The 21,272-nt window shown below is 32.8% G+C and overlaps 2 protein-coding genes across 3 annotated transcripts in view; both read left to right on the top strand.

Moving 5' to 3' along the window:
- Positions 1-446: 446 nt before the first annotated feature.
- LOC105222574 (flexible cuticle protein 12) lies at positions 447-3,680 on the top strand. Its single transcript, XM_011199947.4, has 2 exons — positions 447-692; positions 3,358-3,680. The coding sequence occupies exons 1-2, from the start codon at positions 556-558 to the stop codon at positions 3,563-3,565; spliced, it is 345 nt and encodes a 114-aa protein (XP_011198249.2). The 5' UTR covers positions 447-555; the 3' UTR covers positions 3,566-3,680.
- A 6,867-nt stretch (positions 3,681-10,547) lies between these two features.
- Positions 10,548-21,272, top strand: part of LOC105222573 (hypothetical protein) — a 59,356-nt gene continuing 48,631 nt past the window's right edge. Inside the window, exon 1 of one of the 2 annotated variants that reach the window (XM_049454543.1) lies at positions 10,548-10,582. In XM_049454543.1, coding sequence (XP_049310500.1) covers positions 10,563-10,582 — 20 coding nt within the window. In that variant the 5' untranslated portion in view covers positions 10,548-10,562. Of the gene's footprint in view, positions 10,583-18,473; positions 19,159-21,272 lie in introns of those variants that run through there. The other variant, XM_011199946.4, reaches the window with a different exon arrangement.

The following is a 21,272-nucleotide window of genomic DNA, read 5'->3' as shown; positions in this document are numbered from 1 at the left end:
TAATGTTTAGAAGTTCTGGTCATTACAAGGAATCAGAGTTTCCACTTGTTCAAGTTGGATCATTCATAACTTCACGAGTTATAAGCCGAATACCTAACATTGACCCACATTAGAAGAGTACACGCTACATATATTTATATATAATTTATATCTATCTCGTTTTAAACATAACTGCATTAAAGTATAATTTATTGGCCAACTAGTTTTCATATCTCAGATTGTTTCCAAATTCGTTTTATGCATTCTTTTACCTAACAACTGGCGCTTTTTGTGCTAATGTTAACTCTCATCTTCACCATACCACATTTTTTCTCAGCTCGTGGCTGTGTATTTATACAAGTTTTTCGGGCACTCTATTAGGTTATTTAAATATACCCATTGCGATTTTATTTCTTATTTTTTGCGCATTAATTTATGCATATAAAAAGCAAACAGCATAAGAAAAAAATAGTGCATTAATTTGAAATCGCAAAAGAGAACACAACAAGCGCGCACTTAGCGGATGTTTTGTATAAATTTCAATAGAAACAGAAATATACAACAACAAAATATAAAATGAAGTTTGCATTAAGCGTCCTGACGATCTGTGGATTAATTGCTCTCGGCTGCGCAGCACCGCTTGACGACTCGGCGAATGCACGACTGTTGCGTTACGATTTCGACAATATCGGAGTAGATGGTTATGATTTTAGGTAACAAAGTAAAAACAATAACTACACAGAAAAAGTGAAACAAATGCAATCGGCAATACGAGTAGTGAATCAGAAGTAACACGAATCAATGAACAAACGGCAAAAAAAAAAATTAAATTTTTAAATATTTTGCATTAACAAACACTTGTTTGTATCTGGACAAATTTATTTCCTCAGTTGTTTTTTAACGATACAGCACAGTGCTGGTGAAATCAGATAAGACAAGTGGTCAAAAATTTCTAAGCTGTGACTTCATGATGCTAAAAAATGCATTTTTCGAACACTTTAAAGAGAAAAATGGGATTTGAAAATAAATCGGAAAATTTGTTATTGTGAAAGAAAAATTATTATTAACCTATATGGAAATCTCTTCGGTTTTAACTCGTGAAATATGTGTTGTGAAGTTATAAATGGCACGCACTTCGAAAATGTTAGTTGTGCGGAAGATGGTTTTGAACATAGAAGAAGAAGTTTTGAAAATAACTAACATAAAATTCTTTTACCAATTTTGCTCCAATTGACTTTTACACAATATTCCTAAGATATAGGAATTTTGTCGTAATATTTTCGAAATACTATTATATATTTACTGAAAATAATAAAAAATAAAAAATAATTTATAACCTTACCCTCTCCTTAAGTGTTTTGTTATAACACTCATTTGTACCGTGTTTGTGTTATTTTTATGGTTTCATATATTTGAGATTGAAATAAAAAATTTCATTTCAAAAAGTGAAAAAGATTTTGTTATGCAATGCTTGACTAATTAAACCATACTCGTTCTCAATGTGTGAGAATGTTCCAAAATTTTCTCATACTTAAAGAAAGTAATAAATTTCTATGCAAATACTTTGTTTCGTTATAGAACTAGTTTTGAATTTTAAGAGGCATTTAAATATTCGTGGAATATTTTCAAGAATTATTAAAAAAAAATACTAAAAACAGATTTGTTCGATTGTTCAAAATATTTTAACAAGGAAATAAATTGTGTTAAACACCATTTTTGTAGACTAATAAGGTTAGATATAACTAGAGAGACATATTCTCTCTTTAAGTAAGATTGAAATTGCACTGACACTAGAACTAAATTTTTGCAGTAATTCAATGAGTTCACCCTCCGGTATTTGTAGTGAAAATAACTTTCTTTACATGTTGATCAAAGTTCTCCAAATTCTATCCCCATCACACTTAATGTGTCCACCCATGGGAAACAAAATAAACTTCCGCGTCACAGAAATATCAGGATCAGAAAGCAATGACGAATTAACATCACTTACTATTGACAATGTATGCGGTAAAAGTCAGCCGGAAACTTGAAAAATTTGTCTATTTGGTATACATTGTGACCACAATAATGTAATTTTAAATTCCCCCGTCAAATGATATTTCAAAAAATGTATTTTGCTGAGTTGGCAGGACTCTCCTGCATTACTATGCCAAATACGAGCGATCTGTCAACCAGTTTGTTTACAACAGCTGCTTAAGCCGGTAGTCCTCAGTAGAGCGTTGCGATTTTTAAAATGGATTAAAATATCGAACAAAGAATTTATTTCAAATTTTGTATTTTTAACCAAATTTCGTAGGCAGAATCATTGAGAATGTTGGAAAGGGTATAGAGTGATTCAATTTTATTAAAAACACGAGCCTACGAGTAGTGGAAAGCCTTCAAAAATGGTGCAGAGATCGTTGAAAACATGACTCGTTCTGGACTGATGAAAATATCAAAATGATATGGTGCTTGAAAATCATCAGACAAGTGTTAGAGAGATGGCAAGAAAGGTCGATATCTCTCGAATTATTTTGGTGGTTACTTTGAGTATGAAACGCAATTTTGCTCGGCTCGTCCCGATAAAGCTGATTTTTTTTTAGAAATATACGGAAACAGGTCTCTGTGGACATGCTTGATCCTGCGAATTGTATCCCAAATTCATGGAAAATATTATAACTACTATTGAGACAAGGCTTTATGAGTTTGACATGCAAACAAAATAACAATCATCGGAATGGAGGAAAAAAACGGGCCGAAACCAAAAACCACGCCAAATTTGCTCAAAAATCAAAATGATGCTCATGGTTTTTTTCGATACTCGTGGTGTGGTGTATCATGAATTTGTTTCGGAGGGATAGACGGTCAATAAGGAGAACATTCATCGAAAACGGCCGGAATTGTGGAAGAACAATTCATGGATTTTACACGAAGATCAAGCACCACCGCATCAAAACGCGATTGTGACCGCATTTATAGCCCAAATCGCTAATGAATGAAGAGATAAAACAGAATTCGCTGGCATGAAAAAACGGATACTTTTTATCACAAATTACAGGGACTTAGGAATTCAATTTTGATATAAAATTTTTGGTCATAAGTTGATACGATTCAAAGTCCGATACATTGACTGGTGGTCAATGTGAATACTGGAAAGTGAAAGAATCATATGGAATTTAAAATGGTGTTATATGGCAAGTAGACATGGTTATAACCGATTTGGTAAACATAGGAATGTTAGTATAGTGCTATTTTGTTGAATTCGGCCAAGTAGATTTCGAGATCGAGAAAAAAACGGGAGGAGGGTGATTGAATATAACGGATATATAAATAAATTATTACTATTATAAAAAATATGTATAATAATATATAATTTAATTTATTTTCTTATACTTTCAGTTTTGAAACTAGTGACGGTACCGAACGCAAGGAGAGTGCAGAACTTAAAGATTTTGGCGGAGATAATAAAGCGCTCATAGTAGACGGTTTTTCGACATGGATAGCACCCGATGGCCAAAAATACACACTGCATTATCTTGCTGATGAGACAGGCTTCCATCCATGGGGCGACCATTTGCCACAATTTAAGCCAAAACATAAATCTTAAACTAAAGATATTTTGCAATTTCTGTACACACTAATAATTTAAACTAACCCTTTAAAATGTCAATGTCCAATATGAATTAATATAATAATAATAATAAACAACTTTACAGTATTAAGCGGAAAAGCTCAATTTTGTAAAATATCTGATATAGACAGAAATAATATTATTTGCGGGGATGTAGCTTATAATAAAGAAAAATTATATTATACTCACATATCCGCAAAAGAATACATTTTTTATTCTCCCTCACCCTCTCTTTCTCTCTTATTAGAAATCTAAAGTACAGGTTTTTATATCACACGATCAGTGATAACCAGCGATCTTTGCATGATCATGAATATACATAGCAGTAGCTATGCAAAAAGCATTTAAAATTGCTTTTGAGCAGATTTTTGAATTTTTATTTCCGAATAAAAAAATGCAAAAAAATGTTGTTGCGGAAGATCCAATTATCATTTTGAAAATTCAGTTTAGCGTATATCCTTTTTTAGCAAGGCCTTAATGGTCAAGTTGCTTAGCCATTAAAACTTTAAATTAATGGTTATGACTTAATGTTGTTCAATTTTAATGACAAAAACTGGTGTTTTTGCATAATTAAATCAAAACATTCTGGATTACTGCAGCCGGTCCATACAAACCATTTCTTAACATATAAATTGCACACGAGCATTATTAAGTATAGTTGAGTATGTATGCATATTTGGATGCCGCAAACGAGTTGTTAGTTGAATGACTTTAAAAACGGTTGCGTAGTTTTATTGGGTCAATTATTATGGAGACCGAAATTTCGCACATCTTATTGTTATAGTACATCAAAACAAAAGATATTATTTAAGTTGAAAAACTAGTTGTGGAAATGAGATTTCGCTGAACGAAAATGTGCAATAAGGAAGTAGTTATTCATACCAAAGGTATTATGAATCGTAAAATTAGAATTGTAGAGAATGAAATTTGTTATTTATATTATCCGTAATATTTTGGAGTGAATTGAAGTTGTTTTATTGTAGTTCAAGGAAACCACGGTAATTCCGAACTCTTTATATAAAAATGTTTATAATTTTACTATAACAAGCGTTTAAGATACAGTGAGTTTAAAAAATTAAGTTTTTCCTTTGCGCGATCAAATCTTGCAGAGCTGGTTTTATTTTTTTAAAAATTAACACATTTTTGATCCTGATCACTACCCCGTAAATTTCGGTCAGTTAACGGGTTTTTCAATAGGGACACTAAAGGAGTAGACCGATACGATACAGAGAAGATCCAAGTTGAAATTATTAAAATTTACTACCGAAATTCGGAGTCAGTTGCCTCTGCTTTAAGAGCGTCCAATTTATGGTCGTTATAACCGTCCTCTCAGATCAACAATTGAGCATCTAGTGGAAAAATCCTTAGGCATACTAGCGCAACAATTGAGGAAGACCCAAATCAGTATCTCACAAGTTGTTCTTAAGCTTTGGGCATCTCTGTGGCGTCGTTGTGGCAAATTTTGCGAAAAGATCTTGGCCTACATCCTTACAAGATCAAATTGATCCAAGAACTGAAGCCGATTGATCACCAGAATCGTGAATTGGGCAGAGCAACAACTTGAAGATGATCCAAGTTTTCATCGAAAAATCATCTTCAACGATGAGGCACATTTCTGGCTAAATGGCTTGAGTCACCATTCCATCCAGAAAAAATTACGGTTTGGAGCGGTTTATGGGCCGGCGACGTCATTGAACTTTTTCCCCGTGGTGATCAAGCACGTTATTGTGAATGGTAATCCCTAATAACCGAATATTTTTGGCCCATATTGGAAGATATGGATATGGACAATATGTAGTTCTAACAGGACGACGCCACAAGCTACACAGCGAATGTCACAATCGATTTATTGAAAACCAAGTGAAATTAACGTGCTATATGACGAAATTGCCGAGTCAATCGTGCGATTCGACGCCATTAGACTATTTCCTGTGGGCCTACTTCAAGTCTATGGTCGATTGATGAACTTCATACGAATATCGAACAGCAGTATCGGCCGATTTATGCTTGAAAACTGTTGAAAATTGAGTTCAGCGTCTGGACTTCTGCAAGCGTGCCCGTCGTGGCCATGCAAAATAAATGGAGTTCTAAATATACATAATGGCATCGAATGTACATTCACAGGAATAAAGAACTTTATTGATATCCCAAACCGTTTGTGCTCTTATTTAAAACCCCGTTATTTTTTATCTTCTTAGTGTATCACGTAGTACCATAAAATAAGTGAAATGAGTGCACAGTATAAGAAACATTTTGAAGCAAGCTTTCTAAGAAAACATCCAAAAGGTCCCAAAAGGACTATAAAAAACTGAAAACTATTTAAAAGCGAGTTATACATTGTGAAGAGGTGGTCTAACCATTATGGAAAAACCAAAAACGTAGCTGACAGGCCAAAAAAAGAAGGGAAGGAATTACGTGGCAACTAAGAGTGAGGACAAAGGTATTGTTCTCCTTTTTAAAAGAAGAACCACTGCTCAGTCTAAGAGAAACTAACACAATTTTGTTTAAAAAGGAATTAGATATATCTCCAAAAACAATACGGTTAGACTTCAGAGATTTGGTAACAAAGTCATCAGTACTGTAATTGAAACCATACTTTTAAAAACACACTTTGAAAAAAGGTTGCATTTGACGAAGGACAACATATACCGTCATTGAAGCAATGTGATATTTTCAGATGAGTCAACTTTTCTATTGCTCAATCCCTTGCGACGTGGTTAAGAAATTGACAAATATTTATTCAATGGAGTATTAAGCAATCCTGAGCGTCTTACTGAACTCAGCTGAAATGTCTTACGAAAAAAATAACCATGATTGGATATAATAACTACAAGAAAACCATGATCCGAACGATAGGAGTAGACTCTGTACTCAATGGAATCAAGAAAATCATATTTTTACTTTAAATTAGCCATCACAGTGACCAGACACCAATCTAATATTTAGTTTTAAGTTGTCATTAAAAATAGCAGGCTATAATAAACAACCCGTGAGATTGGAGCAAGTTTTGAATAAACATCAGCTATAACAAAACAATATTTTTCAATAAATACAACATTATCCCAATAAAAGATGCCTCAAACACTTATTTTTGGAACAAATTCTGCGCACTTTTGCCTCTTCCTTTTGAGTGTTCTTCATAGGATTCACAAGACATCATGAATAAAAAAAGTAAGAAATGGCTAAGTTCGAGTGCAAATCCTGGTAATAGTCATAAGGCGTGGTTGTTGTCTGATTTAGCTTATTTTCAGAGTGTAACATAGGAACATATATGAAAGTATTTCCCCGACTTTGATCCTGGCAAATTGCAAGAGTATGATATACTCGGTTACACTCAAACTTAGCCCTTCTTTACTTGTTTTTATATTACTTATTATCATGAGTCATCTGAGGTGTTAAGAAGTGAGGAACTTGGATATGTCGATTTAAGATAATAACAACTTTAAAATTATTAGCAAGCGTTGGCTTTAGGAAAATTCGCACTATTTTGGTGATTGATCGCTCGCAGCCATATCCTCCATTTTATGCACTTTAGAAACTAATATTAAATTTTTACTTATAAAATAGATTCTAGAGTACAGCGCTTGTTGTCGGGATGGCCTTACGAAATAAATGTCATAAAATGCCATATTTGAAAAACTAGTTCAAAACTCATAGTGTTTAATATTCCTTTGTTGTACTCAATACCAAGTGAGGAAACTGGTGTGGTTTGCTCTTGTTGCAAGTTTTGTTTAGCATGATTAATAACTCAATAATTTAAATATGCGTAAACATCACTTCAAAGACTTGTTTTGCTTGACTCATTATTGTTTAAGCACACGTCTAGGATGGACACCAGAAAAAATCAAGTCTGCCATATTTTATAGCAAACATGCAACCTAAGTGGCTGGAAATGTCTGCAACTTAACTGTTTAACTGTGATACTACAACAGAAAATGATGTGCAATTTTGATTTAAAATCCAATCATTTTCATGTTAAAGGAAGGCCAATTGTGGAAAATATCGATGAAATAATGTACCTTTCAATAGAGCTGAATACAAAGGAAGCAGGGTTATTGGTTTTACACGATTTAGCGAAATTCTGCGAATCGCTGCTGAACTGAAACAAAATCCAACCAATCCTAAACATTTAGAATTTTCTTCGACGATGTGAAAAGTTTGTCAAGATATAGATTTAAACAAGTAAGAAAGAGGGTATAACCGAACATTTCATACTCTTGCAACTTGCAATGTTTAAAGCCAGAGAAGTACTTTCAGGAACATAAGGTCGGTTTGTTATATGGGATCTAGTGTGAGTTTTCGTTCGATTTTATTCAATCTTAGCACAAATTTGCACCGTTATAGAAAAACACGTTGTCTCAATTTTATTAATATAAGTCAGGGATGGGCACATTAGCCCTCAGTGGCATTTTGCCCGTGCGGGCACGAGTGCACATTTTGAGGGCTAGGTGAGGGGATCATTGCGGGCAAACATGAAGAGGGAAGTGAGAATAACGTTTTACCACTCCATATTTACAAATGAGAGCACAGCATGTTTACAAATGTTTGTATTCTATTTGTGTGCTTAGCCACTATCAATCAATACTGCCATACCACGCAAATATATTTTTATTTGATGATTCTTATATTTTTGAAAATATGTGTTCCCTTTCTATAGCGCGTATTATTATTTTAATACATTTCCAGAAGCAACTTAGATTTTTAAAATTTAACAGAACAATTATAAAAAAAAAACTAAATTCTTTGAATATTTTGCTGAAACAACCAAACTGAAAATATCACAAATATTAATACATATATATATATATACATATATTTATATAAGCATTTTCATTAAATTATATATATATATATATATATATATATATATATATATATATTATGGTCACACTTATCGTTTTTTTATATATGCATATATATAAAACTGCCTTGCATATGTACGTATAAAAGCCCACAACTTGATAAAAGTTTTCCCAATTGTAACTAAAATGAATTTTTACAACTGGCATCACCACCATTGACTGATCTATCACATGTACAGTGGTGTGAACAAAATAGAAATAACCATAAGGTGTTGTGAAGTTTTAAAACATGCTGTTTTCTTATTAAATAAAATTGTTTTTAGATACATAACATAACATATATATATTTTTTCCTAACAGTGATTAAAATTTCCCACCATGCAAAGGTAAATAAAAACAAATTTTAATGCGAAACTCTAAACTCTGCAAATTATGTTTACCCCTTTTTGTTCACACAACTGTACAATTCCGATATGAAGTAAACTTCCACCCTTAAATTTGTGTACAATGTCAGTATTGCCGCACCACTCTGCGATGAACATTAAGTTACGGAGGAATGTAATTCTTTTTTTTTCGCAATTTTTCTCAACTTGTTATGCCCTTCTCTCCGTAAACTGATATTCCCCTCATCTAGCCCCGGTGCGCACTTTGCTAACTTTTCGGGCTAAAAATGTGCCCATCCCTGATTTAAGAGATAACCCACTTATTGGATGATATACACGGTATATAGTCACCCAGAAGTTCAGAAAACTTTTTATTAGGTATATGTATGTGGGACCCGATTCAACAGATTTGTAGCACACAGACACACTACTATCAAGAAAGGATTCTCTCCAAATTTCAATTATAAATCTGACATTTGCTCCTTTTGTACAGTGTCGGGCTCCGCGATTTGGTCGTTGTAGATTTAGAGGTTTAGTAGACATGTATATTAAACTTATTAGAAGGCGAGGCCACGCCCACTTTATAAAAAGTTTTTGCCCACAGCTGCTTCCTGCAACTGCAATCCCCTGTGCCAAACAAGAGCTTTATATCTTAAGGCGTTTCAGAGTGCTGGCAAGGCCAAACTTTATAAGTGTTTTTCTCAAAATGGTGTCTTCAAAGCCGGTGACCAACATTACTCGGAAGCGGTTAAACCGATTAGTATCAAATTTTAACACGAGCTTCTTAAATATATTGTTTATCAATTAAATTAAAATTTTTTCTCACCGATAAATATTTTTTTTTATACATAAACAATTTACCAATAATTTTGGTCAAAAATTGATTTTTTTTTTGAGAAACCACCATTTTGTAAAAAAAAAAATGTATTTTGCTTTACTAGTTTTAACATTCCATTAACGAAATCGATTTTTTTTTTTAAATTCAAAGAATCCAGTTCAGAGATATAGTGGTCACCGCAAAACGTCTCTTTTGAGAGGTGCTTCCAGAGATCAGCTGTAGTTAATTTAAAAATAATAAAACTATTTATACTAATACTAAGTTTTGTATAATACAGTTAAATATACCATAATATGTGTACCAAATTTTGGACCAAAAGGTTTAAAAGTTTTTCACTTTTTTCAGCTTTTTAACTGTAACCCCTTAATTCACGTTTAATGGCGTGAACAAAACTATTAAACTCTGTAGCAACATGTTGCAAGAGTATAAAAAACAGCTTTCAGAATTTCTTTGAATCTTTCAAAGCGCAATTTACGCACATAAATAAATTTTTTTCAAAAACATTATTTTGGCAAAAACAAATCAGCTGATTCACCCTATTGCGACAGTTGTCGATTGTTTGACACTGATCGTGTGTATCGGCTGAATAGAGCTTTACACTTCACTGACAAAGCTTATGTGAAACTGTGTGAGCTAACCTAACTTAACCAGAAACTTGAATCACAAATTAATAAAAAAAAAATTTGTTATTAAAAAATATTCAGCTGAGCACAAAAAAAACGTGCCTTTCATAAATTTTTGAACTAATTAAATTCTCATAACCTCTGAAAGTTCTAAGATTTTATGCATGTAATTAAATATATACTCGTACAAAGGCAGCACTGGTACAAACTTTAAAAAAAGGTAAATCCCCCTTTTTAATTATGTTTGCAGTGGCAACACTTATACATATTCCTACCGTATCAAAATATTCATTATATCTTCCGCTCTGAACACGTAAAGTTTGTAAAATGTTTGCTGAATCATGTCGGTAAGAATTTGCTTTAAAAATGTAGATTAATCAACAATAATCAAAGTTAATATATTTCTTTTTAATATACGTGATTTCTTTAATTTTTGAATGAACTGCGTCATGGAAGACATAAAAATTGTGAAAAAAAGGTTTTCGACGACAAAATAATTATTATTTTGAAACTTTAAAAATTCAGTTTTTTTTTATTTGTGTTAAGTATATACATATACATATCTATTGATCAATAAAATAAAAGTTAAATCTTTTGTTAATACAAAAGTCAATAATAGAGCTGCAACTTCTTTAGAGAATTTCACAGGTTATGAAATCTCAGGCAGTCAGTTATGACTCAGATGTACTATATACATACATATATTTTAGATGATGCAATATAAAATGTGCATATACATATACTATGTGTGGAAATTGCATCATCTAAAATATATGTACAGTGGATCAATATATGTTTGATAATATTTGATAAGTTTGAAAATATTTCGAAAAAACACGTGTTCATAGTTTAACACATTGTCGGAATTTAAAGTTTTTGTTGTTTTGCTACATTTTCTGTAAAAATTGTTGACAGAAAATATTTGCTCTTTTTGGCTTATAAATAAAAAATTTTAAAAGTTTTCTAAAGTGTAAATAAATTATTGTGTTTCTTCTATACATACATTTGTGCGAATAACTTTTTTTCTTTCTGACATTCCAAGTAGGAGTTTCCATGCTTGCTTTAATGAAAAATAATCTTCGTGTTCTTTTACCGCCGACAAAAAATTTGTGAATTATAATTTTTTATTGAGATTTTTTTGATAAGAAGAAGTACCAATATCTTTTTCAAGTAATTCAGTCTTACCAAAGGAAACTTTTAAAATGAGCGTCAGTGAAGAGCAGGTCCTACAAATTATAAAGGAAACCAATGAACGCACTAAATTAGAATTTGCAAAACAGTTGCGTCAGTTAAATTTAGCAGTTTACAAGTTACATCCATCGGGCGTAGAACCATACCTTCCGGTAGTTATAAATCCAATAATTCAAGATAATGCAAGTTTACACTTGATTAAATTACCTGAATTCAAAGGTGATTCTGCTTCTTATTCAGGTTGGCGAAGTGCTGCGCAATTCGCTATGAATTACTACAAAGAGGTATTATATTGCTATGGGAATATTTAGAAATAAAATTATCGAATCTGCTAACTTCACTCTTGCATCGTTTAATACTGTTCTAAATTTTAAAGCAATAATCGCTAGGCTTGACCAGACTTATTCAGATAAAAGACCGTTACATGTATTAGAAAATGAGTTAAGCGTTTTAAGGCAGGATAATTTCTCTATCACTGATTACTACAATGGAATAGACAAAACGTTATCTTTGATTATTAATAAGCAGATTATGACTTACAGTGGTAACAACAAGGTCCTAGGTGCTTTAAACGAACGGGCTAGAGAAAATGATGCGTTTCACGAGAACTCAGAAGAAGGTTTAGTAAGCCTTAGGAAGTATTTAGTTTCAGCTCAGGAAGACACTTTAAAAAGGTGTAACCAAAACAAAAGTATGAAAACATATCATCCCGGTGAAAATAAAAGTTTAGGATAAAGTTTTTGTACAGAAAATTATCGAGAAAGATATTGTTACAACAGTTTTAATAGATGGCAAAGGATACAAAAGAACAATCTTAGATAAAACATATTATTTAGTAAAAAGAAGACAAAAGAAACACGTTGTCAAACCGAACTTAAAAAAGTAATCAAAACTAACCACTTTTTTCATGTTTTGAAAGATCATATTTTTTTCTCTTTCGCTTTAAAAATTGTTAATTTAATAACTTTGCGTTCTAAGAAGAAGAGTGACTACTTAAATTTAAATACCCACTGTATAGCTTTATAAGATATATTGTAATTAATTTAAGATAAGTAATTGCTTCCGCAAATTGAATGTTAGTGCCTGCGTAAAGATTCGCCAATCAACAGACACCAACAACGAAAACAGCCTGGTACAAATAGACTTTACTTCGATCCGAGGACGTTCGATTTTAACAACGGGGGTGGTTAAGGTATCATCTTTGAATGATTGATTTTGCTACCCATTTTCGTATGCTGGGTTATGTTGGAAATCGCTTTTGACTGATTAATTTTGTTCTCCATTTTCTTATTCCTGGAATAACGTAAGAATTTTGATGCTTTGCTGTCAAACGCAGCAACCTTGCATCAACCACAAAGTAAATAGTGACGATGACCTTCAAATTCCTAGAATTCCAGCACATTAATTGCATAACGGTACTAATAATGTGGAAAAATACTGGCGCTAGTTGTTGGATCATGACAGTGTCAGAAGGTAACGAGCAAATGCAAAATCATTGGATCGATCATTATAAAAGTGGCCATCAGCAAGGGGAGTTGAATCCTCGTAAACTTAAAAGTTGTAAAAACCACGAAAATATAATTTACCCAAATTAAAGAGCGGAAATTTGCTTCATATCGGAATTGTACTATTGTGTGTACAAAAATAGGTAAAAATATTTTGCAGGTTTTAGAGTTTTGCATAAATATTTGCTTTTATTTACCTATGGTGGGAAATTCTAATCACTGAAAAAATTATGTACATAAGTCATACTAAAAAAACAATTTTATTTTATAAGAAAACAGCACATTTTAGAACTTCACAATACCATATTTTGTTCACACTAATGTATGTGTGATAAAACTTCTAATGGTGGTGATGCTTTTATATGTACGTACATATGCGAGGCAGTTTACATATCTACAATATAAAAACGAAAAGATACTTGTGACCATAATATATATTTTCTTTAAAAATATTACAGTTCGATTTAATGAAAATGCTTACATAAAAATATATGATATATGATTAAAAAAATATTCAAAGAATTGAGATTTTTTTTCTATAATTGGTTTATTAAATTTGATTAAGTTTTTCCAAATATGGTATTATCTGGAATATTGTACTTTTACGAGTGTTTTGTTGATAGTAACGGTGCAATCCATGTTAGCTATGCGATTGCACTTCAAATGATTTTAGGTAACCATTCAGTTTTCGATGGAGATTTCATTAAATAATACCTTTTGGAAGCAGCTGGAACTTAAACCAAAGAATATTTTCAGAAATATTTACTATACTTTTTATTATTTGTCGCCCATTTTATAAATTTATGGTAGTTATAAAGAAAGCCAATTTCAGGTAATTTTACAATTGCTGCCCACAGTGCAACTACCTACATATATAAATATACGCGCACTCTCATTTGTAAACAAGGAGTGGTAAAATGCGTTGCTCTCAATTCCCTCTTTATATTTGCCAGCGAGGATCCCCAGCGCAAAATGCCAATGAGGGCTCATATGCCCACCTCTATATTAACTCAGTTACACTAAAAATTTCCTTCAAAAAAATTATTGTTTCCTTGGCTGTATGACATGTAGCGCCGTCTACCTCAACACCCTCCAATTCAGATTTGAAGAAGTCATTAATCGACTATATAGCGTTCCCCATTGACAATGATATTACAGGCGGCTTTAGTTTTGATAATAAAAAGCTCAAATAAGAACCAATGATTCCCTCTCCTCATAGAGCACAACAAACGGTGACTTTTTGAGGATATATGTAACAATGGATTGAGAATTATCAGCATTCCAAAGCGACAGTTTTGTTTATTAACCTACCCATTCAAGCAAAATTTAGCTTCATCGTATAGTGGACACAGCGCGAGATGCGTCATCCAAAATAAATAATTATTCTGGTAATAAATTTGCACAGTTTCCAAATTTTGACTCAGAGCAAGTCTGTTCATTATGAAATGGCCAACCAAGCAGAGTATAAACGAGGCTATCTCAACAGGTAAATAATGTAGTTAAAGGAAGATGAATAGAAAATTGGTAATACCTAACCTAATTAATTAATCTTGTGAAAAAAAAGAAATCCGTCAGATCACTTAGTAAATTTTGTGTTTCCAATTTTCTGCCTTTTTATCAAGAAGGCATCTAATGTTCTTTTAGAAGTTGTTGATGAGTGGATAAAGCATGTGTCAAAATTTCGATAATTTTCAAGAAGTTGGTCCAAAAGTATAACTCCTTTTTAAAAGCACGTTCGAAAGTTCTCTTGCTCTTCTTCGAAACGACTACTATAAATATTCTTATTTTCTTCTTCCTCTGCTATCTGCTTAAGCTCATTATGAGAAAAACTAGCTAAAATTTGTTGCACTATTTCTTCGACGTCTTCCACATTTACCTCATTTAAACCGGTTTGTTTTGCTAATTCTACTATTTCGTCTATATATGTACTTCGACAGAATGTCTAAAGCCTGCGCTCTTACTTAAATCAGGCCAAATGTTCTTCGGTAATCTTTTTAAATATCCTTCTGTTAACTAGTTCCAAGAAAGGTTTACCTTTTGTGCAGCAGTCATGATATAGTTTTCCAAAATTCTCTTATTGATTCCTTCTCATCTAAATCTTTTTTCTTTCAAACATCTGCTTTATGCAGACAGGACTTCAGTTGTCTGACAATGAGCTCAAGGCTAGACAAGGAGTACAAGACTTCACTAGCAGTAGCTACCTCCATATTGCCTGGCCACCACATCGGCATCGTCGGAAATTCTAATATCCAAATTCCATCTAAAATGAGGAATGAACAAAGATTCCCCTGCCTTCGTGCATTCGGGCACTGGATCTATGGGTTACGTGGGAGCTCAGCAAGCGTTAGCCAGAAACTAGTTGTGGACTTGTGAAAGGTCTTAGCAATACTCTCATCACCACAATCATAGGCGTCCTAGATAAGGTAAAAACATTTAGATACTTTCTTCTCCACTAACCAGCTTTCGTCAAACTAAGGTGGAATCTCGGTTGCCATAGTTCTTACGAACCTGACGAATTGACTGGAATTGATATCTATAATAAATTTTTGACAATTTCAAGGCATTTTGTCGATATTCGATGGGCTTTTTCATTCATATCTAAGAATTTTGGGCATCACAACGGAGAGACGTCTCCAGCTGTCCAAGTGGAATTATTTATGTACGCCTGTGTAATTGTCATGCTAAAAAATTTAGATATATAAAATACTATAAATGTGTAGTCATTTGACATAAGTGCTCACAAAGCGTTATACATATGTATATTTGAAGGAAAATTGTGATTTTGAACTTTTTAGTAAAATGAAGAGGTATAGAACAACTAGTGGTATACGTTTAATCCACTTTTTAGTTAAATCTCCTCTATCTCTTTAACTATATCTCTTAAAAGTTTTAGTAACAAGAATAATAAATTTTCAAATTGGAAACAAAGCTTTTAAACTGACAAACAAGAAAACTTGATTTCCCCATTTCCTTAGTCAACAATTGGCAGTGTTTATTTCAATTAATTTTAAATTAAACATTATTGCTTTGTGTGTTTAAAAAACTTTGCAAGCAAAGCACAAATTTAGCAGAAAGCTTAAAGCTGTAATTTTCACGATTTTCGCTAAAGCTTCGCTGTTAAAAAGCTTGACAAGATCAACTTGTGATGTTGATATCGCGCAATCACATCACAACAGCACAAAGTAGCTGTTTGCATGTTATTTATATCAGCCGCAAGTCACAACAACACACATACACACTTGCAAACATGCATAGCTACAAACTCGTAGTATATCACATGTGTGAATATGTGTGAGCACATACAAACAAAGTGAGGCGCAAAAGCACGGCGCTATACAAAGCAGCAGCCCACAGAATAGTGTATCGCTTCAAATAGAATCGCCTCAGTTGGTATTCAGAGCTGTTTGAGAATTGTTGTGAAGATCGGTGAACGCGCAAATAAAAGGTCTACGAAAAAATTTCGTACAAAAGCCAAATGAAAAGCAAACAATATATTAAGTAGCCATAAGAACTAAATGAACGCACACAAAGTCGATAAATTCATAAGAGCTGGCTGAAGAAATGCTAAACAAACGCAAATAAAAGCATTTGATTGAATTTGTATGTATGTAGGTGTGTGTATATGTACTTACTACTTGCATATGTATAGCATGTACATAATGTAAAGTTATTTATGTGAATGCGAATAAGACGACACTAAGAGGCGGTAAACGAAACAAAGTGTTCATTCGAAAGGCAAACGCCAGCAGACAGACGAGCAAGGAAATAAAAAAAAAAAACAAACAAACAAACAGTAAAAACTGTGGAAAGCTATCTTGCAGATGCGGCAATCGGGTTTAAGAACTGCTGCAGTTTTCTACTTTATTTTTGAATTTAAACGCGCTTGCGCTCGTTAATACCGGTATTTCGGCGTAAATGAGAGAAAATGTAAGCAAAAATAAATGGAAGAAAAATAAATAATACAAAATAAGTGTAATGCAATCGAAGTATGCAGATATTTCAACTGAAATTCGCAAGTTATTAATACACAAGGCGGCATAAAGTAGGACGAAGCGCTGTCGAGCAGACGTACACACCGGAACTTTTAACTTTAACTGCAAGTTTTTACAAATAAAAAGTAAAGTAAACGTTTTCAAAAGTAAATTAAAGGTTTCAAAAGTTAATTAAACGTTTTTAAAAATAAAGCAATCGTTTTCGAAAGTAAAGTAATCATTATTGAACCGCACTTATTGAAATTGACTAACCGAAACACACATTGAAGGTATCACTAGCGGCACGTGCTCTATGCATACATTATTTAAATTGCAAACGGTAAACACGAGTTTGACGCGAGCAGGCATACGTATGACTAAAGGTCACGTGATTGCGGTTAATTATTGTTGCAAGTGAAAAGCGGCGCTCATTTAAGCAATTCACAGCCAATTTTCGATAGTGTGAATTTCGCATAGCATTTCACTTTCAATTTTTTTTTTAATTGAAGAAGCGGCAATTTTCCAACGCAACCATATGTTGAACTACTGAGGGCAAAGCAAACCAGCAAAAATCACGCAGTCTTTTAATTGAAAAAAAAAATAAAAATAAAAGCAAGGAAAATAGGAAAGTAGAAATAAGTGGGAGTAGACAGCAAAGCAGACGCACCGCAATAATACTGAGTGATAGAAGCAATAAAACTGAGACGAAAATAAAGCAATAAACGCAGCTACGAGAGACGGGTCAATTGGTGACTGTAGTGTAATGGTGAAACCGTTGTTGGTTGACTTTTATCAATACGTTTTTGACTGGCTGGATTATTGGCGATTTCAGTGCAGCGGCAATTGCAGTCGAAACAGCAACAACAACTATAGCAACAAATACAATTTGTGGCGATCATTTGCAAGGCAAGCAATTGCAATAAGAATCCTACACGTCACACCGTAGCCGGGAGGCATATGGACACTGCATAAATTGCATTGCTAAATTTAAAGTGAAGAACGTCAGAAGCGCCAACATTCATAATAATTAAGAATTAAGCGAAACGAGCAATGACTACAACAAAACAAGCCGTGGCCGAAGCTGACTGAGCAGCTTTTGTGAACGAACGCAGCGATATTTACTTGCAAGAAGAATATTTGCAAGAAAACGCGCACAGTTAATGCATGAAAGCAAATTTAGAGAGCTAAATCGAGCAGAGCAAAAAGAAGGTGCATACAAAATACATACGCGCACACACAAACACTTAAACTGGCAAAGTGTAAAAATAGACACATTCCCGATAAGCGAAGACGAAATTTAAAAAAAAAATAAAAATAAATATATAATTAATGCAACTAAATAACTGAATATTATATATATAATATACATAAATATAATAAAGATAGCATAGCCAAAACTCACCAGCAGTACTGAACATTTTAGCGGCGTTTTGAGTCCAAGAAAAAATATATATTTGTTTGCATTTAATTTGCGTGCCTCAACTAAGCAACGCAGCGCCGATAATCGCCTTGCACTCGTTTTTTCTGCTTCTTCTTCTGCTTGTTGCGCACAGCACACGTGCCAAAGGACATTAACCTGCAAAAGTCGACACAAAAAATAGGAAATAAAATTATTATTTAAAAGTAAAGCAGCGCAGCTTTCGCACGCAGTTGCAGCAATTAGCTAAGAATTTGAAATTCTCGAACATTTTTGGCGAACATTTAAAAATCAGAAAAAAAACTTATTTTCTATTTGATTGCGAAAATTTCGCATTGAATATCTCGGTGTTTGATCTCGAAGCGCTCGCAACGCGCACACTGACCTAGCCTAACGTGTAGTAACGCCTGCAAAACACGGCAAACACACAGCAAGTACAAGAGAAAATAGTGTTTTTGTAGCAAAAAATAAATAAAAACAAAACAAAAATAAATAAAAAAGAAAAACAAAATTAAATTTTTTTCAATAATTTAATAAATAAATAAAAACACAAATCCAAATTTAAAAAGAAAAAAGTTTAAAAAATAACAAAACATAAATTTAAAAAAACAGTACCAAGTGGCACCAAATTTAGTAAGCAAAATTTGTTGTTAAAAATAAATACTGTGATTTTTGAAAAACAAAAAAGTGTAACTTAAAAATTATTTAAAGTAAAACGTGATTGTTTTATATAATCCAACGCATTTATAATAAAAAAAGACGACTTTTCCAATCGCGGCGATATCTATACCTTTTTACTCACCACAAAAAGCAGAGCAAAGTTCCTAAGCAACGATAATGTGAGTAAATTATATCATAAGCATGTCTTTCAAATAATTTTTTATACACACATTATAAGCTTTTTTTATATAAATTAATATAAATTCTACAAGTCAGTGGGTATATATGTAGCACCAAGTACATACATATGTATGTAATATATAGCATAGAGTACTATTACGTTTGACAATGTTCGTTGAGCGACTCATGAATTCATTATTGTTTTTTTTTTTACTTTTAAAAGCGTCGATTTTTATAAAGTACAAAAACCCATACAAAGCGGAAACTTTTTTTATTAACGATGAAACTGTCCTAAGGTGACGTGTTATACAATGAAGAAATAACCTTTTGATATATAGTATACATATATCGTCACCTAAAATGTAAAATAACTTAACATCACTTTTCATAAGTTTACAAGCGAAGGAAAAACGCCATAATAGAAACCAATCATATTGAGTTTTGGTTATATATTGGTTATATCTGAAAGCTTAATCTGAAAATTTTATGTTACATATGTATGTATGTATATGTAATATGATGTAGTCCATCGTTTGCAATAAAGAAAACTCAATTTCGATTTTTTTGATGATACGTTGTTTTGCATTTTAGGTGAGTGTATGTATATTGAGATAAATTTAATGATAATCCAACACTCTAAAACCCATTCCAGTACTATTCTGAGCTTTACTAGTTATACAATATCGCATCGATATTCTCGCTTTCGAGGATTTTTTAAAATTTCTTGCCAAAGTAAAAAACTGAATATTGCAATAGCATATCTCATAATTATACTTTGAACAAGGCATATTAAGTTTGCTACCAGGAGGCCTTATAAATTATATGAGGGATGCTTTTTATATTTCGGCTTTATTGCTTTTCCAAATATTCTCCATTCAAATCTATACACTTTTGCATGTGTTTCAACCAATTGTGGAATCACTTTTGCCACTCTGATTGAGGTATCACGAAAACATGCTTTTTGAACGCATCAACCGCCTCTTGAAACAACTGCATTTTTAAGAACGTAAAACAACAGTTTGATGAGTCATCCTCCGTATGGAAAGTGAACTAAGTTCATCGATGTTCGCGATTTAATTCCATTTTTTGGCTGAGATGAATATTTTAAGTTACTATAAACAACACAAATTTATAAGTATCGACTTTTCTATCAAACCGATTTTATCTATTTTTGCCAATCCACATACTATTAACATGCCACATACTAAATAAATTTTCCTTGGGTTTCATCAAGGTTCCTCACATACAATCACCAATCATATAAGGTAAAGTCAGTCGGTTAGCACAACGATACACTGTGCTCTCTCATTTTCAATGAGATAACTCACATATTGACCGATATATGCGGTATAAAGCCACTCGAAAGTTCGAAAATCTTTAGATTAGGTATATGGGGGTTCAGGAAAGCATCGACTTGATTCAATCCATTTTTGCTACAGATACTATAATCTATAAGATTCTCTTTAAATTTCAATTGTATATACCAATATTTTCGGTCAAAAGTCAACTAGTGGGGTGCCAGTTTTGGTTGGATTTGGATAGTTTTTGGTCATAAGGTGGCTAAGGTATGAATTATACAAAGTTTAACCCGTTATATTAATTTCTTCTTGATTTGTCTACTGGAAAGTGAGAGAATTAAAGAATTAGGCGTGGTTGTAGTCCGGTTTTATACACGTAGGAACACACAGGCATGTAAGAATGCCACGAAATCGGTCGGGCAGGACTTGAGATATGTGATTTCACCTAAGAGTGTACGGTGTCAAGGTCATCGTCGCATCCTCCCATAAACTGCTTTCATATCATCTTGAGTGAAGAATTTTATGTTTCTGGCATATTTAGACATTGTTTTAGTGGATAAAAAATTTCATCAAAAACATACAAGTTATTGCTTGGACGGATGGACGGTCGGACGAACAGGCAGACCGTCACCCGGTCTCGTCAAGTTGTCTTGTCATCCTCAACAATAATATATACATAACAATATATCTATCAACAACCTTTAGGTAAACAAAGCTATTATACTCTCTAGCAACATGTTACAACAATATAAAAATAATGAAATAAAAAAACATCAAACATATTTAAATAATACTATTTAATCAGACACGAAACG

This window comes from Bactrocera dorsalis, chromosome 4, assembly GCF_023373825.1.
Source record: "Bactrocera dorsalis isolate Fly_Bdor chromosome 4, ASM2337382v1, whole genome shotgun sequence".
In the NCBI taxonomy this organism is placed as follows: domain Eukaryota; kingdom Metazoa; phylum Arthropoda; class Insecta; order Diptera; family Tephritidae; genus Bactrocera; species Bactrocera dorsalis.
Note: the sequence above shows the minus strand (reverse complement) of the source record. Positions and strands in the feature narration are given on the sequence as shown.

Coding starts and splice junctions, on each gene's coding strand:
- LOC105222574 (XM_011199947.4), top strand. CDS start 556: ATGAAGTTTGCATTAAGCGTCCTGACGATCTGTGGATTAATTGCTCTC. Junction 693..3,357: donor GTAGATGGTTATGATTTTAG/GTAACAAAGTAA, acceptor TTATACTTTCAG/TTTTGAAACTAGTGACGGTA.